Here is a 27527-nt window from a genome sequence, read left to right on the forward strand (position 1 = left end):
TGAGACTACAACTCCCATCATCCCTGACCACTGGTCCTGTTACCGTAGCTAGGGATGATGGGAATTGTAGTCCCAAAACATCTGGAGGGCCAAGTTTGCCTATGCATGATATAGCCAAATCCAAACCAAGTCCTGCTGAGTCCATGTTACCCCCCAAAGTATGTGAGCGCAGGACCACAGACTTAGATGCAGAATGGAGAACATCTATAAATGTTAAACACCCCTCCATTTGTGAGCAGTTTCTTTATGCAGAAAGTGTCCAGTCCTTGCTGTAGAAGTGCGACCACTGCCAAGGAGGTCAAGCTGACTGGCTATGTTGCTGGTGAGCAGTGTGGAGCTATGCTTGCATACCTGGCTGCAGGTTAGATAGCCCTACCCACTCCCGGACAAATGTCCCATCTGTGCAATGGAAGGCCACCCTTGCACAGAGGAACAAGCGCAGCAGGCACCCTAACAGTATGGAATGAAAGTGAGCTGCTTTCGTGCATTGCCAGGCCTAGCTCAGCCTGCCCTGCTCTGTTACAATTAACCTAGCTTGGCCTAGCTTTGGCGGCCTGACAGAGACAATCATGGATCTCGCAGCCTTTATCTGATGGCTCTGACAACACTGTGCTGTTCTGGCAATACGAAAAGCAATTCCCTCCACCCATTTATTCATGATGGACAAGAAGAGGATTCTCAGCTCAACCCCTACAGTTGCCTGTAGGTCTGTCCTTGTAACACTAAAGCACACCCGGTGGATTTTAATTTTTTATTATATTTTTATTAAGCAGCCTCGACCTTTGTGATGAATCTGCCTCCAAGCTTCAAGGAGTAGAGCAGCTGGTGAGGGTTTAGTGACCTTCTCTGTCAGCCATTCTATCTTTTGGGGCTTCAAAATGATTTTCTGTTTCTTGGCATGCAGCTGAGTGTTCAAAGTGTCCCCTGTGGGCTGAGAGCACACACATAGAGGAGGCATAAACCGCATGGAGCTGTAGCAACACCACGGCCAGCAGTTCCTAAGAGAGAGCTGAACGAGTGGATCTCAGAGAGCCCTGCACCACCATCCTCAGCACAAGAGAAAAGATGCCTTTCTAGGTGCTGTTTCTGTCATCACCAGTCAGCCATACGTCATCCTTTTCATCAGCATCATCCTACAGTATTATCTACACTAGTGGCCAAAACTGTGGAAACCTTTTGGGGAAAGTGTGTTTCCGAGGTTTGATGGCTCATTACCACCACTTATTTTTGGAGTAGTGCCATAAAATTATATATCAATGGAAAGATAATTTAATGAAGAATGCAATGCAACAAAGTAAGTTTAATTATCTGTATTCTATCAAACGTTATAGCCAAATAACCAGAAAAAGGTTGAGATGCAGTAGCTTTCCTTCATTTGAATGTAGCCAATGAACATGAGTGTTTAGAGTGTTCCTTCAGACAGTGACCTCCGGATAGTCTAAACAAGATTTATCCTCCTGTAAGTTCATAGCCACCTAGGAGGTACTTTAGGCTGTGAGAAGGTAAGTTTGCACCGGTGAGTGGAGATTTGAATCCAGATCTCCCTGCTCTGAATCAGCTCTCTATCCAATGCAACACACACTGCAACCAGAATGGTTGTCCCCCTTTCCATTCCGGCATGCCATACAAGAGGAAACATGCAAGGCAGCTTCCCTTCATGCAACAGTGTTAACTTTTGCCTTGCTCCGGTTTTACTTCAGCAGCTAGCTTGATTCTGATGGTTTGCTACAGAAATCCTGTCCCTAACTGACTTTGCCTGATGTTACTGTTTCTGAAAACTGTCACAAAGCAGCCAGGAGCAAATACTACATGCAACATGACGTCATCCGAAGCCAAATGCTGCCCCTGAAATATAGAAGCGCTTTCCATGAGCACCAGAGGGTAAAATATGTTAGTGCTTTCATTTAAATTGCATTAGTTGCACTATCCATCCTTTTATATGGCAGAAGGCAGTGGCAGAGATTTGTCAGAGCATGTTGTGAGGGGCGGGAAAGCAATAGAAGATAAACCCCCATATATCTCAAATGTTCCTAGCAGAGGCTGTATCAGGGATTGCAAAGTTGCTGGCCCTTATGATAAAGGTAAAGGTAAAGGTAAAGGGACCCCTGACCATTAGGTCCAGTCGTGACAGACTCTGGGGTTGCGGCACTCATCTCGCATTATTGGCCGAGGGAGCCGGCGTACAGCTGTGGCCAGCATGACAAAGCCGCTTCTGGCAAACCAGAGCAGCACACGGAAACACTGTTTACCTTCCCGCTGTAGTGGTACCTATTTATCTACTTGCACTTTGACGTGCTTTCGAACTGCTAGGTTGGCAGGCGCTGGGACCGAGCAACGGGAGCTCACCCCGTCACAGGGATTCGAACTGCCTACCTTCTGATCGGCAAGCCCTAGGCTCTGTGGTTTAACCCACAGCACCACCCAAGCGTTTTTGTCTGCCCTGGAGCCTCACAGTACACTGCTATGAGAATGAGAACAAGTACTTGGTAGGATGTCCAACTTGCAGATCTCTTTACCCATAAAGCTCACTGGGTTACCTTGAGTCAATTACTGTCTCACAGCCTAATACAGCCCTAGCTCAGTTGTAGAGCACATGCCTTGCATGCAAAACATCCCAGATTCAATCCCTGGTAAGGCTGGGAAATCTCTTTCCTGAAACCCACAAAAGCTTCTACAAGTCAGCGTAGCAGGCAGCACCAACCTAGATGGTCTGGCTCAATATGAGGCAGCTTCCTGTCACAGGACGAAGAAGGCTCAAATCATACCCTTTAAATTTACAGTGCAACAAAATGACCGCAGAAGTCATCTTCAGCTTGAAAGGGTGTTCCCTGGGGTTGAGTCTTTCTAAGACTCAAATGTGGATTGCCTACCCAAAGCACCAATGAAGCCGATAACTAAGTATGTGCTGTCTCTCGTGTGCACGCCAAGACGCATCTGGACAGACAAGACTTGAGACCAACACCTTTTAAAAATAATGCGCGTTAACCATCGTCTGCAGCAACTTCCAACACTACCACCGTTCAAGCTGCATAAAATCAGCTGTGCTGTAATGTCCTCATTTGCCTGTCTCATGAGGTCAAGGCTGCAGAAGCAAGAAACCTGGAGCAGAAGCACGCAATGCAGTTCTTGCACGGAGTACAAGGGTGGGGAGGGGGACAAAGCCGCACACACGCCCTCAGCCCATTTACCTTGCAAACCACAGGGATTCACTGATCTGTGTGGCAGCTGAAAGACAATCCCTGTGTACACCAGGAAACCTAATGCCTGGGTTGTTATGCTTCTGAACACAGGGGGAGGAGCTTGTTTGATCATCTGAATCATGGGGTTGAAATGGAAGAGGAAGAGGGGCTACACAGCAGGGCTGTAGTGTCATTTCTTTTGGATGACTGCAATTTCCAGAAGGAGCTAGCCAAGTACTTCCTTCTCTTGTGGCAAGTGGACTGGCTAAAAGTTTTCAGGACTGTTTATATTTGCCTACTTTTGAAGCTACAAATGGATGCACACTTACTAGTGAACAAGCCCCATGGTGACTTCTGTGTAAACGTGCATAGGTCATAGTCATCAATTGACCATTATACCCTTACTGGTTTAAATGTCTTATTTTTATTCCCAGCACAAGGCCATCTATTTGCAGACATTAAAAAAAATGTCCTTCCAGCACTGAGGAACACTCTTGACTGGAGTCTAGGCATGCCCTGGTTTGGAGCAGTAGTGCAACCAGGGCATTTTTTTCAGGCAGAACTCAGTTCTGGCACCTCTCAGGTGGACACCATTGCCATTAAAAGAGAACAAAGGAGGTGTTCGTGGTGAGTTCCGGCACCTCTTTTTCTAGAAAAATAGCACTGAGTGCAACTGATAACTGGAGTGACCCAGCCTCTTACTGTTCTCCATGCGAAACATTCTGATAATGACCTTAAACCAGAATCATCTGCCAAAGGGACTTTATCACCTCAGAGCCCTTTGGATGTAGAGACTGTGAGGGAAATGACCAAAAACATCTCTGAGAAGTTGCCAGACTCCCAACATGGAAGAAGGTGCTCAGTCTTTTCAGGAGAGTGGTCTGAGGGCTCATTCACACTTCTGCTTGTATTGTGCCTGCTCCTTTCCCAGGGAAAATTTGTTCTGCTTTAGTACTAAAGAGCAGATGTCAAATTGGAGAAAACCTGAATTGCTGTTTGCTCTGACTGAGCGCTAAAGAGCAGTTTTCCCTGGGGGGAAGCAAGGAAACAAGAGGAAGTGTGGATAAGCCTGAATCTGCCCAGTACACCATCCAAGGCTGTTTGCTCTGCTAGGGGAAAGCAGAATGCACAGTGTAAGTCAACCAGATGCAGCTTCTTCAAATTCCCTGCCCCTTCACTCTGGCAGTCATCAAGTCCAGAAGGATACTTTTGATCTGGGCATCTGGGCAGATCATAGCCTCTGGGAACTGTCCAAGGTCCTGCACAGCTTTGATCCACTTGCTTGGCCCTGTTTCCTGCTGATGAACAACTTTGCTCAAGTTCAATTCTTTACTGGAGTGCAACCAGGCCAGAACAGGATAACAACAAAATGCAACAACAACAAGCAATCTGTTAGTTACTTGAGAAGCTTATGTGTGATCTAAGAGTGCCAACCCAGCACCCTCTGCAACATATCGAGGGACCCTGAAGGCACCAATGCACCACACAAGACAGACATATTGGGGGCAGCAACAGGTGCTGGGCTGACAATATATTCCTGCAAATCTGTAATATTAGTGTTGACTAATATTTGGCATTCTTGTTGAGTAGCACTGCAGGCAGGATTTAATTTTAGCTGCTGCTCACCAGGCTGAGCAGAAAAGCTTGCCTTTGTTGCCAAGGCTCAGTTCTAGTATATGTGGAATCATAATAAAGAAGAGATAGGAGGCCTATTAAGAGCAGAGTTCATGTTTCACATACTGACTGTCCTAGGTTCAATCCCTGGCATGTCCTGTTTCAAAAATTATCCCTTGGAGAGACACTACCAGTTTCAAGGCAGAGAGCCTCTACCTCGCTTCAGTCTTTCCCACATATCTAGGGTTGTGAATCATAGCTCGCATGCCCCATCCATAGTACAACAAAGATAAAAAAGACACACTATGAGATGCCTTGCTCATTCACCAAACAGAGAAATCAAACCCAGCCATACACAGCATTCTGGATTAGCAAAGTACATCCTTGTTGCACTGAAACCTAGACACGCACACAAAATGTAAGTGTCCCATTCTAGCCTTGTTGCACTGACTTCTTTACAACAGGAGCAATATTTGCTGGTTTCATACCCTAATTTTGCTGCTGTGACCCAGTTCACATGCAGTTCTGTGCTGTGGTTGATTTGTCCCCTCCCCTCCCCTCCCCCCAGCAGAGTGAACCACTAAACAGATTTGGTTGTTGCTGATAACTGGCGAGTCACATCCAACAGAAAAACCAACTGGGTAAAGAGCATGTCAACAAGAATAGCAATCAAAGTGCAGTTAAGGGTTTTGTAGGTTAGAGGGCAAAATAAATTCAAGTCGAGTAGCTACTGTACATAGTAGCCCTCTGTGAGTGACAGGAATGGAACAGAATTCCCTAGGAAACAACTACGGGGAGGAGTTTTCTCTTTGTATGCTCTGATTAATCTCATCTGTTTGTTTTCCTGGAAACTGGATGTCCCAGATGCCATTGTCTCTATTATGAAAGTTCATCTGGTCTGGTTTGATCCTGATCCTCTACAATTTGCTTCCACTAACCATTATTTTCCTAATGATATTTTTAAACCGTTAAGCTACATATATCATACCAGTTTCTTTGGGGGGGGGGGGCGACGACTGTGTGACCTGTAGTGAAATTCAGAATGCTCCTTGTAAAGCTCCCTGAAATATTAATAGTTGCCTTTTAACACTGTTTTCTCAAAATGCTAGCAGCAACAACCCAGGCAAATTACCATTTCTAGACATACATGTGCTCACGCTCACACTCACCCACTGCATGTTACAGCAATTGTTGAAATGCCCCCCTTGAAACCATATCATCATCATCATCATTTTATGCATTTTAAAGGCAAATTATGCATGCACTATATGAATTTTCCAACGTGTGACACCGTACTTCACTAAATCCATTTCACTTTGGAACATATTTTACAGATTATGCTTTGCTACCCAAAAACCTCAATAAGGATAATCAGCATTCAGAAGGCAATTCATCATGACATTTACAAGCTAACTCAACAAGCATCGTTTATGAGCTATGCTGCCATATATATCTATATCTATATATATGGAAAATAGCATTTATATTCTCTCTCTCTCTCTCTCTCTCTCTCTCTCTCACACACACACACACACACACACACACACACACACACACACACAAAATGATGATCCTTTAAGTATATTCCAAATAAAGCAGAGTTAAAGAAAATTAACATCCTGACTGTGGACAGAAATGTGGCACATTTTCACATCCCTACAGAAATTATGCATTGTGAAAAGGTTCTCAGCAAGTGAGAGAGTGTGTAGGCTAGCTACCAGTTCATATACAGAGTGTTCTGCACATCTGCTTGAATCTAGTCCAGGGAAAAAGACCCTCAATCCCAAAAAGCAACTCGGCAAATGGAAGTGGGAAAGGAAAACAATGCTCGTCTCAGCTTTTCCCAGCATTTTAAAAAGAGAAAGTGCCGAAAAAGGGCATTCTTGTTCCAAGCCTCTCAGATTAGGTATGTGGCTGTTAAGCAGGGTTATTCATTAATTACACATACATATGTACACACACAGGTACAAAGAGGAAGTAAACAAAGGGATGTCTTTTTCCCCCATTCCTTTTAAAAAGACAACACAGAGACACAACACAGAGACACCACCACAACATCACAACTGTGAGTACTCACAGCTCTGAGTACAGGAAGTGCAGATTCCCCACATTGTCTATGTAGTTTGCAGGACTTAGCCATGGTAGAACCAACAACAGGAGAGCCTTCATTTTCCAAGTGCAAGATTTTAAACTGCTGCTAGGATTCGTCTTTGCCCCTTTCTCTCTCTCTCTCTCTCTGCCTCTGCCTCTTGATTTCTCTGTGATGGGACACAGAACTTCAATCTTTTTTTTATGCCAGCCAATTCCAGCCCCCCCCCTTTTAAACAAGGCTTTCAATTTCAACACAATCGAGAGCACATTATGAACTAATGCAAATCCCTTAAATGAAGCTATGCTGGAAAAAAAATCATTGACCTGTAAGAGGATTACTTGATCTGATTCTCAGATGGAGGTTAGATGTGAGGGTTTAAGGGAGAGCAGAGCATGGTTGGTGCGAGGCGAGGCAGTGACTTATTGCTGCAAAAAAAGCAGGCTGATGCACAGGGAAAAGACCTGCCTCCTGCACTCTTCAGAGTGGTTCCTCAGAAGCAGCTGGTACATTTACATCACTGGTCGGAGAGGCAGATGGGTTATGAGCTCGGCTGCATAACGAAAAGGGGGCAGGAAGGAACCTGAACGTGGCAAAATGGGAAGCCACACATGCAGGTCAGAAGCAGGAGGCGTATACTGCAAACATGGACTGTCCTTTCAATGCTCCATCATGACGCTGTCTGATCTGATTCAGCCAGATGGAGGGAGCGGGGAGCTATAAAACAGGAAGGCTTCTGATTATCCAATCCAGACTTGATTTTGGCAAACTGTGCAGGCAGAGGAGCAAGTATTGCAAGTGGATTTAAAATGAAAACAAATGCAATTAGGTTTACACACTTTCCAACACTTGGACTTGGTATCCCATTAAATAAGCAGGCTGCTTCATTAATGGCAACATTTTGATGGGCAGCACTCAAGTGCACAGCATGTAATCAAGTGATGCGTTCTGCTCATCACTCTGGGGTAGGTAAAAGGAAAACATACTGGCAGCCATGGATTTCCCTTTCACATCCTCCCTTCTGAGATACAGTGGTACCTTGGTTGTCAAACTTAATCCGTTCCGGGAGTCTGTTTGACTCCTGGAACCGTTTGAAAACCAAGGCGCAGCTTCCAATTGGCTGCAGGAGCTTCCTGTACTCAATCGGAAGCCACGTCGGATGTTCGGCTTCCAAAAAACGTCCACAATGCGGAACATTTACTTCTGGGTTTGCGGCGTTTGGGAGCCGATTTGTTTGGGAGCCAAGCTGTTTGGGAACAAAGGTACCACTGTATGTGGCTTGTTCATAAAATGTTGTCTCCAAAACAGCTCTGTGTGGATCTCCAGCCTGAACAGTCTATTATTCATCCTACTTGTAAAATTCAGCTTGTATTGCTACATAGCATAGATCCTGGGAGATCTTGCCAATAATAGCTTCTTTTAGTCCCTACTGAGGTATCTCAAGAGCAGGCTAAATGCAGATTTTCCGGGAATGCGACCTAGACTCTGCCCAGGAATTACCAGAAAATGCAGATTACCCAGATAGCTGACATCATCATACAAGTCAACCTTGTAGAATAGTCGGGGTGAGAACAGTGCAGGTAATTAAACAGTGCAGGTAATTAAAAGATCGCAGGAAACTGTTTAATGGCATTTGCTAAGGCTAAACTGGTCCCAGTATGGGTCAGCACTTAGACTGGAAACCTATGTAAATGGTGGGGCAAGATATAATTAATTTCTGGGTGATGATTACTGCAATGTTTATTTTTTAGCTGCTCTTCAACCCAAACTCTCGGAGCAGGTTACATGTTAAAACCATAAAGACAGTGGAATAATATTCTATTTTAAAAAACCCATTACCAACCACAGCAGAGCATATCAACCCAAATGAAACCTGAATTGCAGGTGAGTGTCACCCCCACAAATGCCCCTACAATCTCACTGTGAAAGCTGAATTCAAGAAAAACCCAAGAGAGCATAGCTAGTACCACATTGCAATAAAACAACAGGTTTTGGCTTGCAAAGGGGTTGGGTCAAATGCCTCAGGAAAGAAAAGAGAAGAGGACTATTTAGACCAGGCCGTCGGCTTTCTTGGGTCTACTTTCTGAGATAGGGCAGAGAAAATAGCATTAGCTACTGAACCAGTTTCACTATGTTACCCGAGGTCAAGTGGTGTCCTTGAAGGTATTTGAGGAAGCCAAAAAGTGGATTCAAGCCCAAGGCAGACAACAAAGCACTACTGCAAAAATAGAACTTGGCCTATTTCAAATTCCTTCGAAGTGCAAAATAAATCTTAAATTTAGCCTGACAACAATTCAGTCAACTAGGTGGGTAAGGGATAATTTTTAAAAGGGATAAATTTAATGAAGCACAAGGGAGGCAAGTTCAGACAGGTAGAAATTAAGTACAAATAAAGAAACTTGCCCAAGACTACATATTTTCTGAGTATGAAAACGAAGACAGATTTTTCCTCCCTTCAACTCTGGTCCAATCTAGCCAACGAGAGACCACTGCCTCCATGTGAAATCCACAGCTGGGCAATATCTTTATCTGGGCCAACCAAAATGTCACATAACAATGGCTTCAGAGTATTGGTTAGGAATACTAGTTTGTAACACCATGTGTTGCAGCAAAAGAGAGGGGCTTGGGTTTCCACAGCTAGCTGACTGTATCTTTCCTAAAATTGTTAAAGGCAATTCACATTGGAAAATACACAGTAAATACAGCCCTCATAACAGGTGGATCAGAATGATCCCATGTTGTAAATCACTGTGCCTCAGCTCCACAGCAGGGACGTTCATCACAACCAGATAGTCCTGACCTGATCCACCCAGTGAGTAAAATATTACAGCAGAGAAGGGATTCATACACCCTCAGTCCTCATGGCAAGTCCTGCCAAAAATGTTAGTGTGAAGAGTGGGGAATCTGCCACACTGGGGAGGCCATGTTTTATATTTACAAAAGAAAACAATTCAGAAAAGGAACAAGAAAGAGAAATAATATTGGGCTGGATTTATACTTTGACTACTCTAATTTTTCCGATAGGTATAAGGCATTTATGACATTAAAGGTAAAGGTAAAGGTAACCCTGACCGTTAGGTCCAGTCACAGACTCTGGGGTTGCAGTGCTCATCTCGCTCTATAAGCCGAGGGCGCCGGAGTTTGTTTACAGATAGCTTCCGGGTCATGTGGCCAGCATAACTAAGCAGCTCCTGGCAAACCAGAGCAGCGCACGGAAACGCCGTTTACCTTCCCACTGGAGCGGTACCTATTTATCTACTCGCACTTTGATGTGCTTTCGAACTGCTAGGTGGGCAGGAGCTGGGACCAAACAACAGGAGATCACCCCGTCGCGGGGATTTGAACTGCCGACCTTCTTATCGTCAAGCCCTAGGCTCAGTGGTTTACACCACAGCGCCACCCGCGTCCCTATTTATGACATTAAAAGGTAAAGGGGACCCCTGACTATTAGGTCCAGTCGTGACCGACTCTGGGGTTGCGGCGCTCATCTCGCAGTTATAGAAACCCTTCATTTTTTTGAAGGCATGATGTTCTTCTGATATCCCAAAAAAACATATTTCAAGGTCTGATGGGAAATGTGTAGCCTCTTGTTCTATATAGACCATCCATATTCCATTTTAATATGCCCGAACCCGTATGCCTCAAACATATAAAAATCAGCATCCACATACACACTTGTGGCACTTTCACACACTGCTTCAATATCTTAATCAGGCTCTGAGGTGTAAAGTATCACCAATATAAAGCTGCAGATTTCAGCTCTTTAAGATTTAAATAAAGTGAAAAAGAATGGGGAGCTTTAAAGATTCATTTTAGGAGAGGTTTTCCTCGCGTTTTGTTTGTGTGCATAACATTCATTCTTCTCATACCGAGACTCAACAAAGTGGAATAAGGCTTCACCAATTGCCTTTGATGACATGATATATCTCCCTCTGGTGTATCCAACCAGGGCACAGTCTTCCATTAGTAACTGCTACATCCTCACTAGGGAGACTTACCTCCTACTTTTTACAGCGAACTAACTTGCAACAGAACCTGTTCGTTTTCTTGTTGAGGAAAAAAAGCCATTAGCTGTAACACAAAGGACACTGATGTGATTCCCGTCAGTGATGGGGGTGGGGAGTGGAAATATACAGAAGGACTTACCCATTCTGAAAATGCTGCTGAAGGTTACAGCGTTGCACGACCTCCGAGCAGTGCTCTGTGAAAGGGCAGCTAACCATTAGTTTATCCAAGAGTTTATTGACTAATATGCTCGACTTTCTGCAAGACTGTAGGGTCAGAGTTTTGCGATCCACCGGGCAAAAGTCTTTTTCCACTAGGAAATCCGTAAGGCAAATTGTGCAGTAGGTGTGGCCACATGGCGTGTCCAGAGGTTGAAGCAGCGGTTGCAAGCAAATGTGGCAGATTAGATCGTCATCCGCATCTTCTGTGTAGCTATAGAAATGGTTCTCTTCTGGGAGGTGGGGCTGGCCACAGATCAAACATAAGGGTTCTTCTGAGCTTCCTTCTGATGGGTCTTTGTGACTCATCTTGGGGTAAACGGCACGAGGAGTAAAGAAAATGTAACTTCTATCCCGATGTTAATCTTAATCCACAAAACTGCCCGCTGTTCCTGTGGGTCTTCAAAGCTGTAGGGGAATAGAGCAAAGATCAAATGAAATTGTGTTGCAACGTCTGTAGTTGATAATTTTAGGGAACAGGACACAACAGACAAACCTTATTGTGCAAGCCAGTGATTCAAAGCTTAGTAGGAGTTTGCATTAAAGAACAAATAACAGCAGAAATGGTGCTATGCAGCTATCAGTCAACTCCGTAAGCGGTTTTTGTCAGCCACTCATCTTTCGGCTTCTGCACCCTTGCCTCTCCACCAATGTGTGGGAAGTATAACATTATTATTCAATATTTATTGCATTCACATTTTGCCTTTCCGCCAAGAAGCTCAAGCTGGTGTCACCATTCTCCCTTTTTTTTATTATCACATGTGTGGCAGGTTAGATGGAGAGAATATGACTGGCCCAGGGTCACCTAGTAAGCTTTATGGCCAAGGAGGGATTTGAATCTGGGCCTCTTCCATCCCAGTCCTTCATTTTATCCTACACAAAACACTGATTCTCATAATACTGACCTACCTTACAGGGTTGTGAGGATTACTGAAATAGAGATTACAGAAGAATTCAAGCACTCAATAAAAGCCATGTATGATTGTTGTTACCTAACAAGTAGGGAACACAATGGGGCAAGATAAACCTATGTGTTCCATGTTGTTTAATTTGCGGTGTTGTTATTTTTACTCACATTATTCCTTAGAGTTGCAACCACTACCTGTGCTTTTTCTTCTCTTTTTCTGCAAGCACCACATCTCCATAAAATGGGTGATAAACACTATATATCAGGCATCCCCAAACTGCGGCCCTCCAGATGTTTTGGCCTACAACTCCCATGATCCCTAGCTAACAGGACCAGTGGTCGGGGAAGATGGGAATTGTAGTCCAAAACATCTGGAGGGCCAAAGTTAGGGGATGCCTGCTATATATCATACATATATAGGGTGACAACGTCCTCTGGTCTGCTCTTGATCGGGTCTCATGTCTTCACAAAATCCTAGTGGTGTATATCCAAGCTGTGAAACAGCTGTTGAAAACACATGGTTCATGCTTGGGGCGGGGGGGGGGGGGGAGGCAGGGAAGGACAGCTGGCTTGCTGATCTGCATAGATGACCCCAAGACACTGACATCAGGGTCAACGTCTAGGACTCTGGGTGATAGAATGGTGACACTTTAAAATCATCCTTATGTCACTTTGCAGCAACTTATTATTTACCTCATCACTTGGCTGCTTAGCCTAAAGGATAATCACTCACAGATTATATTTTTAGAGTTGCTGTGAGGTTAGTGCCCTGGGAGTCTCTGGAAAAATCTTGCCATTGTGGCAAAGAGCTGCAAGTCTGAATTTTACTTAATGTACAACAGCCATGTCAGAAGATCCTGGGAATCACTGTGGCACAGAGTTCAAATCTCACTTTTAAGTTTGTAACTTCAGAGTAGGAGTTCCTGGATATCTCTGCAACCACAATCATTATTTTCAGTGAAGTAAACAGGAGGAACTTTGACGTGTGATGTTGTACACATCCCAGTCTCCTTGTTAATACAGATTTTCCTTTTTTGGGGGGAGGGGGCCCTGGTTAATATTGTTAAGACTGGTATAGTTGTCAAAACTCCCAAGGTGTGTCTGTCTCAAAACAAAACGATTTAAGTTTTTGGATATAGTTTGTTTCTGACATGCTGTGTGACATGTCTTAGAGGTATGGCTGGCATCCGTTTGTCTTGAGAGATGGAATGCCGAGGATGAATATGGATAAAATTAGGAAAGGTATGGACAGTGCTATGCTACCCCGAATTCTGGTTAGGGGGGAATGAGAAGGAAAATAGCTTGGGAAAAGGCTTTCATGTGGAAGTGCCCTGAACCTTCCAAATGGCAAAAATACATTTCCTTTCTTCCGGTCTCATGCCACACCTAGTCATACTTCAAGACTGGCTTCCCAGTGGACCCCACAAAATTCTGCAGCATCTCTTTATTGAAGGCATAACACTGCCTGCTGCTTCAGTATGAAATCCATTCCCTAGGGAGACATTATGTTTCTTGAGCATTCAGGATTACATATGAAAAAAAAGTACTATAACCGCTATAGCCCTGAAAGATTATACAACAATTTCATTAATGCCAGTGGGAGAGGGTGGGGGGGGGGAATCCCTTCTCGATTTACTACTTGTGGCAGGCATCAGATAAAAGCAAAGATGGATTAGGGTCACTATACAATATTTATGTTAGCCACAGCCTATATCCATAATGCAAGTAATGTGCTGTGCCTTATTCTGTCATCATTCCTTGGAGGTGTCAGGTTTGATTCTGTTTATTTAATCTTGAGGATACCAAAACGAAATAGAAAGGTTGTATAAATGCATGATTAACACAACCTGGCATTCAGGTCATTAGCAGGGCAACTCTTAAGCATGTTAACTCAGAAGCAAGACCCACTGAGTTCAATGGCTTGTATCCAATGCTTTTCCTACTTATTGAAGTTAATGGGCATGACTTAGGCCTACCGTGTGAGATGTGGGTGGAGCTGAAGACCTCATGAGGCAAAGCCAAGAGATCTTGGTGGGGTAGAAAGAGTTGAGAGCAAGAAAGGGTTGTGGCCAGTGGAAAGGCGTAGCTACATTTGCTATTTACTTATCAAAGTATTTATAATACCGCCCTCTCAGATATCAGGGAGGTGTACAGAATTTTTTTTAAAATTAAAAACACACACATTAGAAGCAGTAGAGTTCAACACAGTTTCCCCCTGTGCACTGTTTTATGCCAGCATTTTAATTGTGAGGAACCCAGGCAGAGCAAAATGTGTGTAACTCCACCTAGAGCATGCAGGGTGGCGACATATGTAGTGAAATTTCAGCCCCTACAACTCCAGCTAACTTCTCCCTTCTCTTGGATCTCTGTGGGAAACGAAAATTAGTGAAGAAGATGCCTGAGGCTGTGCTACTGATCGGGGTGCCACTAGGTGCTTAAAGGACTGGGGCACAAGTCTACGCTTCTCCTGCTCACCATACTACCTCCCTAATAATACACCTCCTGGTTATGTTTCTGCATCAGTTATTAACTGACCGATCCCTCCCATCTGCTTAAAAATTCCAGTCAGTTGACAGAACTAGTAAAGATGCCAACAATACCTTGACGCTTCAAGGGATTCCAACGTGCTGTCAAAAAATTAATCAGCTTTCATTACAGGCAGTTAGAGGTTGCTACCATGTTGTAAACGAGTGTGGCTAACACACAAAGAGTTTATCGAAAAGTCACCTCAATGAGTCAGAATCTGGGGTTGTGAACAAGAGCTTAAGGTTGTGAAGCTATTGCTCTATTCCCCCCACCCCCGTCTCTCTCTCTTTGCAAGACTCCAGAGCAGTTTATCCAGTTGAAAGCAGGTTTAGCTGGAATATGGTACTCTCTTTTACAGGTCATGAATACAATTATATCCACAATGATAATAATAATAATATGAAAAGCAGGCCGAGAGAGGCATTGCTCCCTTCAGGCCATATTCTGCTGTTGTAATAAAGAAGATCAAAAAGACCCAGTACTGACACAGTCAACACAGACACAGGTATGTGTCAGTATGTTAAATCCACAAATTCCAGACTGTAGGCTTTTTTCTTCATACTAAGAGTCTGACCTAATGACATCCTACACAGCGCTGGCACAACCCACATCCCTAGTATACAGAGCAAGTCCCAGCTAACTTTCTGCACCCTTGGAGACAGATACTGCAGCTCTGAATTACTGCCAGTTCAAGTGAGAAATTGGCAACTCATTCAAGGAGAAACAATACTCAAGAAGTGAGGAACTGCTGGCAGAGGTTCCATGGGAATGGTATTTGGTTCCTCGGCACGGCTTTTGGTGGCCTGCTCTGGCTCATAGTGAAACAGGGAGGGAGGGAGGGAGACATAGCAAGGTAAGGCAAGACTTTGTTGGATCAGGCCCTCGTGCTGTAATCAAAAGATGACATAGAAAATTCAGTGCCAAAAATTGCTACCTGCTGTTCTCTTGCTCACAGGAAGTACCGTAGCTCATTCCTGAAGCACAAGCCCATAGGAGGGCTTGTAGCATGTCATGCTGCATGCCATGCTGCATGTCATGGAAGATCATCTTACATAAGCTGTTGTCGAGATGTTTAATAAGCTTCTTGTTTTATTTGACCCTAAAATGATTTTGTGGTTTTTGCAACTGTAGCATTAGTAACCATTGTTTGCAGCGGGTCTTCTATTTATATAGGCAGCTGGCTTTTCCCCCCTGAACTCTAAATACAACCCTGTTTTGTCACGGCACATGGTTAAAAACAAATACATTTTGACTGCCTGACTGTCTTTGCTTTTATTAAGCATCACGAGACTATTAATCTCAGGGCCGGGGATTCGAGTCCCATACTGGGGTGGGGTGGGGGAGATTCCTACATTGCAGGGGGTTGGACTAGATGACCCCTAGGGGTCCATTCCAACTCTATGATTCTGTTTATCATATTGTTAGTTTCGTATGTATGATAGTAACCTTAAAACACCGATATCTCAACTAAAGTACAGCCAATGTGTTCAATGGATGTAAGTATTCCGCTTGCAGAGCACATCTGAAATGAGTAAGTAGAACATATGACATCCTAACTTTAAATACTAGATGTGGCTTTTCAAAGGTAGACACCAAGCCTTGAAATACAACAGAAAATCCAACTGCTGCTCATACCACCGAAACTATTACAGCAATTGTCTTCTTTTTATGACACCTAGCATTGGCTGACATCTGATGAGCTGTGGGCACAAGATTTAATGGGGTGCTCCATCTGAAGCATGCTTATTATGTGTGCCAATAAAAGAGTCAGATACATAAATAGATTTAAGAAGGCCATAACTTTATTTTAAACGGGCAGCTTTTAATAATTAACATCACCAGACCAGTCATTAAGGAGCTCCCTGTGTCCCTGAGGCCCAGCACGGCTGTCCCACCAATTGACCTATCCCCAACTGGGCAAGCCTGCCCAATCCCAGGATGAGTTCAATGCCAGCTCCAAATGGCAGCCACTTGTACTTTGCCACCCCAGCTTGTCCCCAAGGAGATGGCAATCTGTGCTAAGCTCTCCACCTTTCCTTGACAATGATGTTACCTCCCAGGCTCTTTCTCACCCCTAAAGGGCTCCTCCTCAGTCACTGGCCACCTGCCAAGCCATGACAAAAATTAACAAGTCCAATTAGACCAATTAAAGCTAGTACACATCCCATCCCAACTACAGTGCCCTGGGGAAGACAACAAGCCTGCTCTGCAAAGGCCAATTCTGCAGAACGTGCAAAAAATTACCTCCTAACCCTATAAGGTGGAACCAAGACTCTCAGGGCAACTCCTAAAAACTGGGAGAGGAGCAGCATTGCCTGCCTCACAAAACTAACCTTGGGCAAAGGGCAGGACTGCCTTAAATATGCTGGTTTCCCCCTTCTTGTACCAAATCTTGTAAGGAACAATTGCCCTCACACAGTGGTGGACTTGGGTACTATGGGGGTCCTGTGCAAGGCCAAAATTGGGTGCCCCCTTCAGCCCTCATGCTGCGTTCCAAAGCTGGGAAAGCACTAACAAAGCTTGGGAAGGAGATGGGAGGACTCCAGGACCCAGTCAGAGCCTCATGGCTTCTTCCCAAAGCCCAGCACCTCACTTACTGGGCTTTGAGACGGTGCCCCTTGGCTCAGCACCTAGTGCATGTGCACCGCTCACACAGGCCGAAATTTGTCCCTACCTCACAAGTCTGGCAATGTGGCCCTCCCTGTGGCTGCTCCTCAAGGCCACCTCAAACTTCTGCCATCAGAAGCTAAGGCACACCAGGTCCCATAGGATATGCTTCCACAAAAGGACATAAAAGTTTTCAGCCTATTAATATTATTTATTAAATTTGTATACCGCCCTTCATCCGCAGATCTCAGTGTGGTTCACAACATAAAAATACAATATAAAAGCACAAAATGCATGATTTTAAAACCCCAATAACTCTCCCATCCCACAAACACACTTTAAAGAGTCAAGTAGATACCGGTAGCCGTGTTGGTCTGACGCAGTCGAAATATATATATATAAATGCTACTGGACAACACACACACACACACACACACATGAGAGCTTCCACAAACATGGAGCCACTACAGACAAAGCCACTTTTCTATAGGAAATGCTTTTAAAACAAATACCAACCATAAGTTAAGTGTGGCATTTTTTAAATAAAAAAGTAAAATAGTGCAATTAGTTTTGCAACGTTAGTTATCCAATGCTACATAAGAGTCACAAGAAAATCTCTCCAAGGCCAAATTCACATGAAGGACTATTATCATTACTTATTTTTCAAAACTATTTGTGCTAATTGAAATTGATGCTTTGTTTTATTGCTTGTGTTTACCATCCTGGGAGGAAGGATGCATTGAACAAATAAGCAGGGATTTTGTCAGCCAGAACTCACCAGAACTCAGTTCTGGCACCTCTCAGGTGGGCGCCATTGCCATTATAAGAGAACAAGGGAGGCATTCATGAGTTCTGGCACCTCTCTCTCTAGAAAAATAGCACTGCTTATATTCCGCTCTAGCCTTTGATACCAGGGCAATCAGTGGCCTTACTCAATGTTTTCCCTGGTCCCTGAATTAATATCGATGAGAGCACCCAGGACTAAACAAGTCCTTTCCAGACAGGGTGGTGCCTACTGTGTGGAATGCCTGACTCAGCAGAACTAAGAGGCAACTTCTTGGGCTGTCTTCACCAGCTGATAAACAACTTCCAAATAACCAAAGGCTCATGCATCTATGAGCTGATTCCCTCACATTTCCAACATGACAAGAATCAAACAGTCATTGATTGTGTGCTTCTTAGGAGAGGATTTTCTAATAGCTGAAGCTATAGATAAACATCACACTTTACTAATTCATTTCTCTTATCATGACACCTCTAAAGCAGGCTTCCTCAACCTCGGCCCTCCAAATGTTTCGAGACTATAATTCCCACCATCCCTGACCACTGGGTCCTGCTAGCTGGGGATCATGGGAGTTGTAGGCGAAAAAACATCTGGAGGGCCAAGGTTGAGGAAGCCTGCTCTAAAGGAATGTGTTTGCACAAAAGTTGAGCAATTGTAGCTCCAACCCCAGTGGATTCCGATTATTGTCTTTCTTCCAAGCAGCTCAAGGTGGCAGGCAAAGTCCTCCCCACCCCCTTTTTTTCCAACTTATCAGGTAGGTTGGGCTGAGAGGCCCCAAGGTCACCCAATGAGCTTCAAGACTGAATGGGGATTTCACTCTTTATCTCTCAGGTCCTACCGTGTTTCTCCAAAAATAAGACAGTGTCTTATATTTATTTTTCCTCAAAAAAACACATGGTGGCTTATTTTCAGGGGATGTCTTATTTTCGGAGAAACACTCCACACTGGATCTGAATTTTGATTTGGAAATGTCCATGCAGTTTTAGGAAACAATTGTTTCTTCAACAAAGGTTTCAGTAAAACCACACCATGTGTTTTTGACATTTGTGTATGAGAAAGAAAAGGGGGGGGGGAAGTATACGCTTCCTAGTTTTTGTTTGCAATCATATGCACACTTGCCTGGGAGCCAACCCCATTGAACACAGCAAGACTTCCTTCCAAAGGATTACAATCTACCTATGTATGAATCCAATACAAAGAAATGCAAGTTTCCACAGACACCTTGTAAACCTTACAACAAACCAGTCTCAGCTGCAACAACTTAACTCTCCATTCTTTTTATATTAAAAAGCAACAACCTTGACACATCTAAGCCCATCGAGATCATTTTGTGCATTCTAAACTCTCAGTCATAGTCACAGACAACAGAGGTACAGGATGCTAAAAAAACCTGACAAGCTAAAATGGTAAAAAAAAAAAATACTAAAAATGGTAAAAAATATAGTAATATTCAAATATTTGTATTTCACTCAATTCCTCTGCCACAGTTCCCACATGTGTATACAATCCAGTCATTAGCGCACAATTAGAAACAGCCCCACCCCAATCATTATTATTAGTAGTGAATTTATTACTTGCCCTTCTCCAGAAGCTCCCAGGGCAGGTTATACAACAATTTAAAATTCAGTATTCAAAGCAGTTAAAACAAATTGCAGCCACAGGAATGGCAAGCAGATGCTATTTTCTCATGGAAGCAGGCTCCAACATGTGTATTAGATGGAGGGCAAAGTCCATGTGCCAACATGTGCTACATGCTCAGTCCCCCAGCCAGTGCTGTACAAGCTACACTGAGCCCATGCTCTGCATCTTACAGGCTTACCTTGTCTCTTAGCTGTATTCCATATAGTGATGTCCTGCGGTAGTTCACACAAATTTCAAAAGGCCAGTGACTTCAGAGTATTTCACCTTCCAAAAAGAACGCTCTCCGACTTTTCCTACTTCTTGAGTAACCTAATCAACATAAGCTTTGACAGATACTCTCTTGGCTGATTCTGAAGGCAAGAAAAGTCCTGTCCCAAGACGCTGCTGATCAACAGCAACAGACAGACATGAACTTACGGTACTGCTTCACCAGCATGCTTCTCACCTATACATCAGGAGCCAGTCATGTGGTGTAAACCAAGTCAGGTGCCTGATCTCTCCTGAACTACTCCTCAAAGTATGTACTCCTCCTAATTGCCCTCATAAATGCAACGGCACTGCATGCAATAAATCTTATTATGCAAATGTGTAGGGCTAGAGAGTGCAAATTGCTTGACTGCCACTTAAGTTGTTCCTCTGAATGTTCAGGCAGGGTTTTTTCCCCCCAGGCAGTCCGGTCATATCATAAAGATCCAAGGACACAGTTGTATTGATCTGGAAATATGACTTTTTGAGAGTTAATAAAGATCGCTCAGGGTGCACTAGTTGGGATCTGAGAAACCAGGTTCAGATCCTCATTCAGCTGTGAGGCTCACTGGGTGGCCTTGAGCAATTAAATCCCCCCCCCAAAGAAATTGACCCTGCAGGATTGCTCTTAAACCTACAGCCTGATCTTATGCTTAAAGACTGTAGCTGTCTTTGCACCTCCGTATAAATAAAGTGTCGCTGAATGCATTGGGGAACCTTCAATTAAACACAAAAAGGCTCAGGCTTCACAGCTGTGATCTCATCTACACTTTCCATCAGAGGCAGATTTAGGGCAGTGTGACCAGTTCTATGCACTGGGTGGCAAGCATAGTGGGATCTGCAGGGCACCACAATGATAATGTAGTAAATTGAGCAGAACGGAAGGTGAGAGTTGGGTGCCAAATTTTGGCCTTGCATGGGGCACTATTGAAATGTGAAAGGCCCTGTTTCCATTGAATTAAGTGGAATTTCTGAATAATCATGGATAGGATCAAATTACAGTGGTACCACTACTTATGAATTTAATGCGTTCCGAACACACATTTGTAAGTCGAAAAAAATTGTAAGTCGAATCCCATAGGAATGCATTGGGAGAAAAAATTCGTAAGTAGAAGCAACCCTATCTAAAAATTCGTAAGTAGAAAAAATCCTATCTAAACCGCATCCAAGATGGCGGACGGAGCTCCGTTCGTAAGTAGAAACATTCGTAAGTAGAGTTATTCGTAAGTAGAGGTACCACTGTACAAGCTTAAAATGAGGTGTGGATGAGCCTCAAGTATGGAAGAGCCCTAAGGCAAGTTATTGGGGACTCCTATTTTGAAGATGGGGAATAAAGTTGGGGAAGGAAGACTCCATTATCATGGACATATGCATAGAGCTAAGCCGGACCTGTCAAAAAGCTGATAGATACATTTTTAGACTTATGACTACCAAGGTCAGCAGTGGGAAGATGGCTGTTAACTGAACTCAAAAGATTGGGAAGCCAATTAAGACTAAGACATAACTAGAGAGATATCTTAATATATAATTGTGGGAACAAAGAAACCATCATGTAATTGGAAAAATGAAATCTACAAAGCTTAAAATTAACATTATAGAGTACATTTTATTTAAAGTACTGCAAGCTATCTAGTCCGTCTGCCCCCTGTTATGTTTTCTCAGTTCATTGGCTTAACTGCTCTAGACATGTTCTCCTCCAGCCATTATTACTGGTCTCTCTGTATCAAATGCATTTCCTTAATCCACTTTATGGCAGCTAGTTTAATGGGAGGTGCCTGATTTTAAAACTAAGCTATCAGTCCTCTCCTGATATATCTAGTTACTAAGAAAATTAATATTTTACCACACTCCAAAATTCCTCAAAGGTTTAACTAATGACACATCCCAAACTGTTCTTCTGTAGGGTTTTTTGTTTTTTTTTAAGCACAGCTGGCCAGCTAATCAGTAGCATTCAGCGTAGTCATGTTGCTTCCCAGGAGGGAATAATCAAATGAATTGCCATTCATTTCAACATATCCAATAGTCCAAAAATCAGGAAGACGTATAGGCAAGGGTGCATCTGACAGATGCATTTCAGTCAAATTTGGGGATTTGTGCCTAGCTGAGCAATGGAAGCTTTCTCATGATTTTGAAAGCAAAACTTGTTAGGAATATATCTGATGCATGAGCACATGGCAAGGACTGATGCAAGACTGCAAGGAGGAGAATGTAAATCAGGAATTTGTAGCCATGCAACACAGTAAGGATATTTAGGGACTTGAAAATCCTTTCTCTGACCTCTAGAGGTCCTGCCCAATGGCCCCCTGGGAATCCAAGTACTGAGACTGACACTATAACTCTCCTGGGGGGGGGGGAGTATAAGTGAAAGCCAAGCTCTGTAGGCAACCAAATTCTACGCTAAATTTCCATGCCTCTACAGTAAAGCTTGTTGACAGGCATGAAAAATGGGAACATCCCTTCCTTAAACCGAATTCATTCTGTTCTACAAGCTATTTTTGTTCGTTCTAATTGAATCAAGTCCATAAAACAAATAAAGAAAAGAAAACCTGGCATTTAAAAAATCCAGCAGTTTGGCTAAGCCAAAAGGCACACGCATGTAAATAAAAATGGAGCCAACACAGGATTTTCGTCCCATGCGGTGAACTTGGCATTCCGCTGCCTCCTCTCTTCAGATGACATAAATACTTGCCTCCTAAGGGGGCCATATGTAAAAGATTGTTATGCAAGCTGCATCTGCTGAAACCCCCTCTTCTGCCTAAGGACCATCCTCAAATTGTCCCATTTTCTTGATCGCATTGCCTTTTCCTATGTGCTTCTCATGGCTGTTCAACTTTAAATTGTTTGCATAAATGTGCCATTACGCATTTCTGGTGCCTTTCTTGTTTGGTTTTAAAATTTGGTTGTTTGCTTCAAACTGGAACACTGCACAGCGCCTCCTGCTTCGAGCAAGCCAAACCTGCTCTTCCTGAACTTGATCCTCAAGAGAAGATTAAACATGTGACAACAAACATAGTCAGTAGCCTTTCAGTTAACAGTAGCAGGGAGCTCCTCAGTCTACATGTGTCCGCAGTACAAGAATCAAGCTAACACTGCTTAACTGCCTGAGCAACCAACAGGGCGCCAAAGAACCAGGGGGAGACGACTCTGAACGGGCACACAAACAAACCCAAAAAACCCCTGAAAAGTAGCTTTTCTCAGAAATGTTGCATAATAACTGTGTGGGTTTGTGTGGCACAATGTTTTGCTTGGGGCACTATTTAAGCAAGGCCTGCGTAATTCACTCACAGCTGTCAGACTTGACAGCAAAGCCACCAACGCAAAGCCTTCCCAGTAATAACTTGGTGCCACTCCATCATTGCATGGTTTTAGATGAAGCAGAACTTTATTGCAATACAAAATAAAAAAATTCCTTCCAGTAGCACCTTAGAAGCCAACTAGGTTTGTCATTGGTATGAGCTTTCGTGTGCATGCACACTTCTTCAGATTGCAATACATGAGTGAGCTTATGGTGGAATCACTGTTCATAGATTGTGGGGAGAGGAGGAGATGTGTGAAACTTTTTGCATATTTCCTTTTAGTTTGGCAAAATGTAGCCAGAAGCAGTTTTATTTTCATCTTCAGCTGGCTCAGTTTATATAGAGAAGCCAGCTGGCTTCCCATCCAGTGTGCCTGAGATTCCTGGAACTCAAGTACAATAAAAACTGAGTTATTCCCCAGACATTCAATTGATAATTGAGGCCTTTCAGTTAATTTGATTTGGATAGCCAGGCTAAACAAACCGCAAATCTTGAGGGGGTGAGGGTGGAAATGCTCACATCCCTGCTTGAACGGTAGCATCTGTGTTGGATCCTAATAGTTGGTTAATGATTGATTGACCTGTCCAAGTTCCCTCTGGAATTAATTTGAAGCAGAGTGAGTAATTCCTGGGTGTCCCCTGGATGTCTGAAAAAGAATACATTTGCACTCCATAGTGGGTCCAGGGTAAATTTGGTGCCTTGCTTTGGTGTCTGCACAACCAGACACGTAATTTTATTATGTACATTTGGTTTTTTAAAACTGTCGACTTCGTCTGTATTTTTTATCCTATCTACTGCTGTTAAAGTTTATTGTAGCAAATATTTCATACCATGTTCTACAAACAGCTCGGAGATATTTTGTGACTGAGTTGCTTATACCGGTAAATCTTGCTGAACAATTAAATACATGCCATCAGTGCCATATGCCAGAGCCTAGGGAACCTCGGTGAACTTGAGAGTTTTCTTTGCCATGCCTCAATCATGTAACATCCCAAACCAAAAGGGAGGAAAGCAGACAGTTTGAGTTTATTACTATGCCTTTCGACCAGAAATAGCCCCAAGGCGGCCAAGTGATAAAATGCAGCTTACAGATATTTTAGACAACCTCTTTTTTTAAAAAAAAGTCTCATGCCTCCCAAATGCACCCATCCCTGATGTCAAAGAAAGCAGGAGTAAATCCCCAGGCAGCTGCTCCACTCAGCGAGCAACTCTACCAAGGTTGTGAGGGGTAGAGCAAGTGGATAAGTTTTCCCTTGAAGGGCCAAATCCAGCCTTATTTTTGCAACAATGCCTCCCAGACAGCAGCTGTGCATGTACGAGTCCCAAGCTGGCCTGATGTGATGATGTCACTATGGCACAGCAGATCATAGAATTGTAGATCTGGAAGGGACCCCAAGGGCCATCTGGTCCAACCCCCTGCAATGCAGGGATCTCAGATAGGTCACAAAAGGTAAAGGACCCCTGGACGGTTAAGTCCAGTCAAAGGCGACTATGGGGTTGTGGCGCTCATCTCGCTTTCAGGCCGAGGGAGCCGGCGTTTGTCCACAGACAGCTTTCCGGGTCATGTGGCCGGCATGACTAAACCGCTTCTGGTGCAATGGGACACTGTGATGGAAACCAGAGCGCATGTGTGGTGTTTGCCCGTTCTTTTGGAAATGTCTGTACAGGGGGAGAGAAAGGGTTAATAGGTAGACCAATAGAAAAGCCCAGAGGCGGAGCCTACCTGCTTTTTAAAAGGCTTAGCCAGAGGTGAAGACAGTTGGAAATAGAGGGACAGTTCGTTTGGTTGGTTTCTTGTGGGTGGGAGTCAGAGTGAGTTAGAGACAGAGGGGAGAGAGTGAATTGGATTACAGTGTTTCAAAGTATTTAAAACTTGTTTGCTTTCACAATAAACTGGAATCTTTGTTTATACATTACAACCTGACTGAGTCTGAATATATTACCAGGAAAACCCGGTTGGTGGCACTGGAAGAGAACAGACGTGGTGGCACAGGGATAATAGTCCGTGAAATGACCGAGGGCTCTGTGTGAACGCCACAGCATGGAAATGCCATATACCTTCCTGCCGCAGTGGTATCTATTTATCTACTTGCACTGGCATGTTTTCGAACTGCTAGGTTGGCAGAAGCTGGGACAGAGCAACGGGAGCTCACCCTGTCACGCGGATTCGAACTGCCAGCCTTCTGATCAGCAACCCCAAGAAGCTCAGTGGTTTAGACCACGGTGCCACCCACTCCCATCATGACAGGCAGCCATCCAACCTCTGCTTAAAAACCTCGTAGGCCTTCTATTCATTTTGAACCCAATCTAGAGCAAAATAAAATAATAATAATAATAATAATAATAATAATAATAATAATAATAATAATAATTTATTATTTATACCCCGCCCACCTGGCTGGGTTTCCCCAGCCACTCTGGGCGGCTTCTAACAGAATATTAAAATAAAATAGTCTATGAAACATTAAAAGCTTCCCTAAACAGGGCTGCCTTCAGATGTGTTCTAAAAGTCTGATAGTTGTTGTTCTCTTTGACATCTTGTGGGAGAGTGTTCCACAGGGCGGGTGCCACTACCGAGAAGGCCCTCTGCCTGGTTCCCTGTAACTTGGCTTCTCACAGCAAGGGAACCACCAGAAGGCCCTTGGCACTGGACCTCAGTGTCCGGGCAGAATGATGGGGGTGGAGACGCTCCTTCAGGTATACTGGACAGAGGCAATTTAGGGCTTTAAAGGTCAGCACCAACACTTTGAATTGTGTTCAGAAACGTACTGGGAGCCAATGTAGGTCTTTCAAGACAGGTGTTATGTGGTCTCGGTGGCCACTCCCAGACACCAGTCTAGCTGCCGCATTCTGGATTAGTTGTAGTTTCTGGGTCACCTTCAAAGATAGCCCCACACAGAGCTCATTGCAGTAGTCCAAGTGAGAGATAACTAGAGCATGCACATCCTGGCGAGACAGTATGCGGGCAGGTAGGGTCTCAGCCCGCGTACCAGATGGAGCTGATAAACAGCTGCCCTGGACACAGAATTGACCTGTGCCTCCATGGACAGCTGTGAGTCCAAAATGACTCCCAGGCTGCGCACCTGGTCCTTCAGGGGCACAGTTACCCCATTCAGGACCAGGGAGTCCTCCACACCTGCACGCCTCCTCTTTCCCCAAAACAGTACTTCTGTCAGGATTCAACCTCAATCTGTTAGCCACCATCAATCCTCCAACCACCTCCAGACACTCACACAGGACCTTCACCACCTTCACTGATTCTGATTTGAAAGAGAGGAAGAGCTGGGTGTGCATAGTGCATCCGCATAGTGAACACCCAGCCCAAATCTCTCTTTGCTCCTCACACTCTCCCAGCGGCTGCATGTAGATGTTGAAAAGCATGGGGGAGAGGACAGAACCCTGAGGCACCCCACAAGTGAGAGCCCAGGGGTCTGAACACTCATCCCCCCCACCACTTTCTGAACACGGCCCAGGAGGAAGGAGCAGAACCACTGTATAACAGTGCCCCCAGCTCCCAGCCCCTTCTAGACAGTCCAGAAGGTTGTTATGGTTGATGGTGTCAAAAGCTATCCAGGGGGCAACCAGGAAAACAAGCCATCTGCTTCAGATTCATTCCAGAACAGATTTGGACAGCTAAGCAATAATTAACTCAAACATTAACCCAACCCATGCATATATAGATTCATAGAGTTGGAAGGGACCCTGAGGATCATCTAGTCCAACGAAATGTGCAGCTGTGCCATATGGGGATTGAACATGCAATCTTCGCGTTATCAGCACCATGCTCTAACCCAGTGGTTCCCAACAGGTGGTCCACGGACCCCCAGGGGTCCGCGAGCTATGCCAGAGGGGTCCGCAAGATGCTATTAGAATAAAAAATATATTAAATATATTTCGTATGATAACAGATTTTTTGTTTTGGCCACTTCCTGCATGAGCAGAGTCTAGCGCAAAACTAGAATTAGATAGAGGCAGTAGTTCTGCTGTATGCCCTTAGGTGGCGCTTTACAAACACTACTGTTTTGCAAAGAGGCATCGCGTGCATTCTACTAACGCTCACCTCCCCAATATGCTTTGCGCGCATCGGCTTCATTTGTGCGCTACTGTGCAGGTACCCTGTCTTCTCCATTCCCCTCCCTCCTCCCTGGCACGCGCTGCCTCTTTGCAAAACAGTAGTGTTTGTAAACAAAGCGTTGTTTTTCGCGGAAGCTACAGTTCGCGTAGTTAAAAATGGACCGTTGGTTAAAAAGTGGTTCATCTCATTAAGAACTGAAAATTAAAACTAACTGTATACTGATGGAGTACTCTGTTGTAACTGTGAAAAATGTATAAATATAAAATATAAAAAGACTCTTAATTTGGCTCTCACTTTTTAATTTTAGGATTAGGAATTAATGGGGGTCCTTGTCACAATA

At 44.1% G+C, this 27527-nt stretch overlaps 1 protein-coding gene across 3 annotated transcripts in view; it reads right to left on the reverse strand.

Annotated features, from left to right (window-relative positions):
* LNX1 (ligand of numb-protein X 1) overlaps positions 1-27527 on the reverse strand; it is a 104361-nt gene that overhangs the window by 67417 nt on the left and 9417 nt on the right. The window contains exons 1-2 of one of the 3 annotated variants that reach the window (XM_035112091.2): positions 19749-20361; positions 11029-11513 (exon numbers count right to left, since the gene is read on the reverse strand). In XM_035112091.2, coding sequence (XP_034967982.2) covers positions 11029-11414 — 386 coding nt within the window. In that variant the 5' untranslated portion in view covers positions 11415-11513; positions 19749-20361. Of the gene's footprint in view, positions 1-7208; positions 9906-11028; positions 11514-19748; positions 20362-27527 lie in introns of those variants that run through there. The other 2 variants (XM_035112090.2, XM_035112096.2) reach the window with 2 other exon arrangements.

The sequence above is a fragment of the Zootoca vivipara genome, chromosome 9 (assembly GCF_963506605.1).
Source record: "Zootoca vivipara chromosome 9, rZooViv1.1, whole genome shotgun sequence".
In the NCBI taxonomy this organism is placed as follows: Eukaryota; Metazoa; Chordata; class Lepidosauria; order Squamata; family Lacertidae; genus Zootoca; species Zootoca vivipara.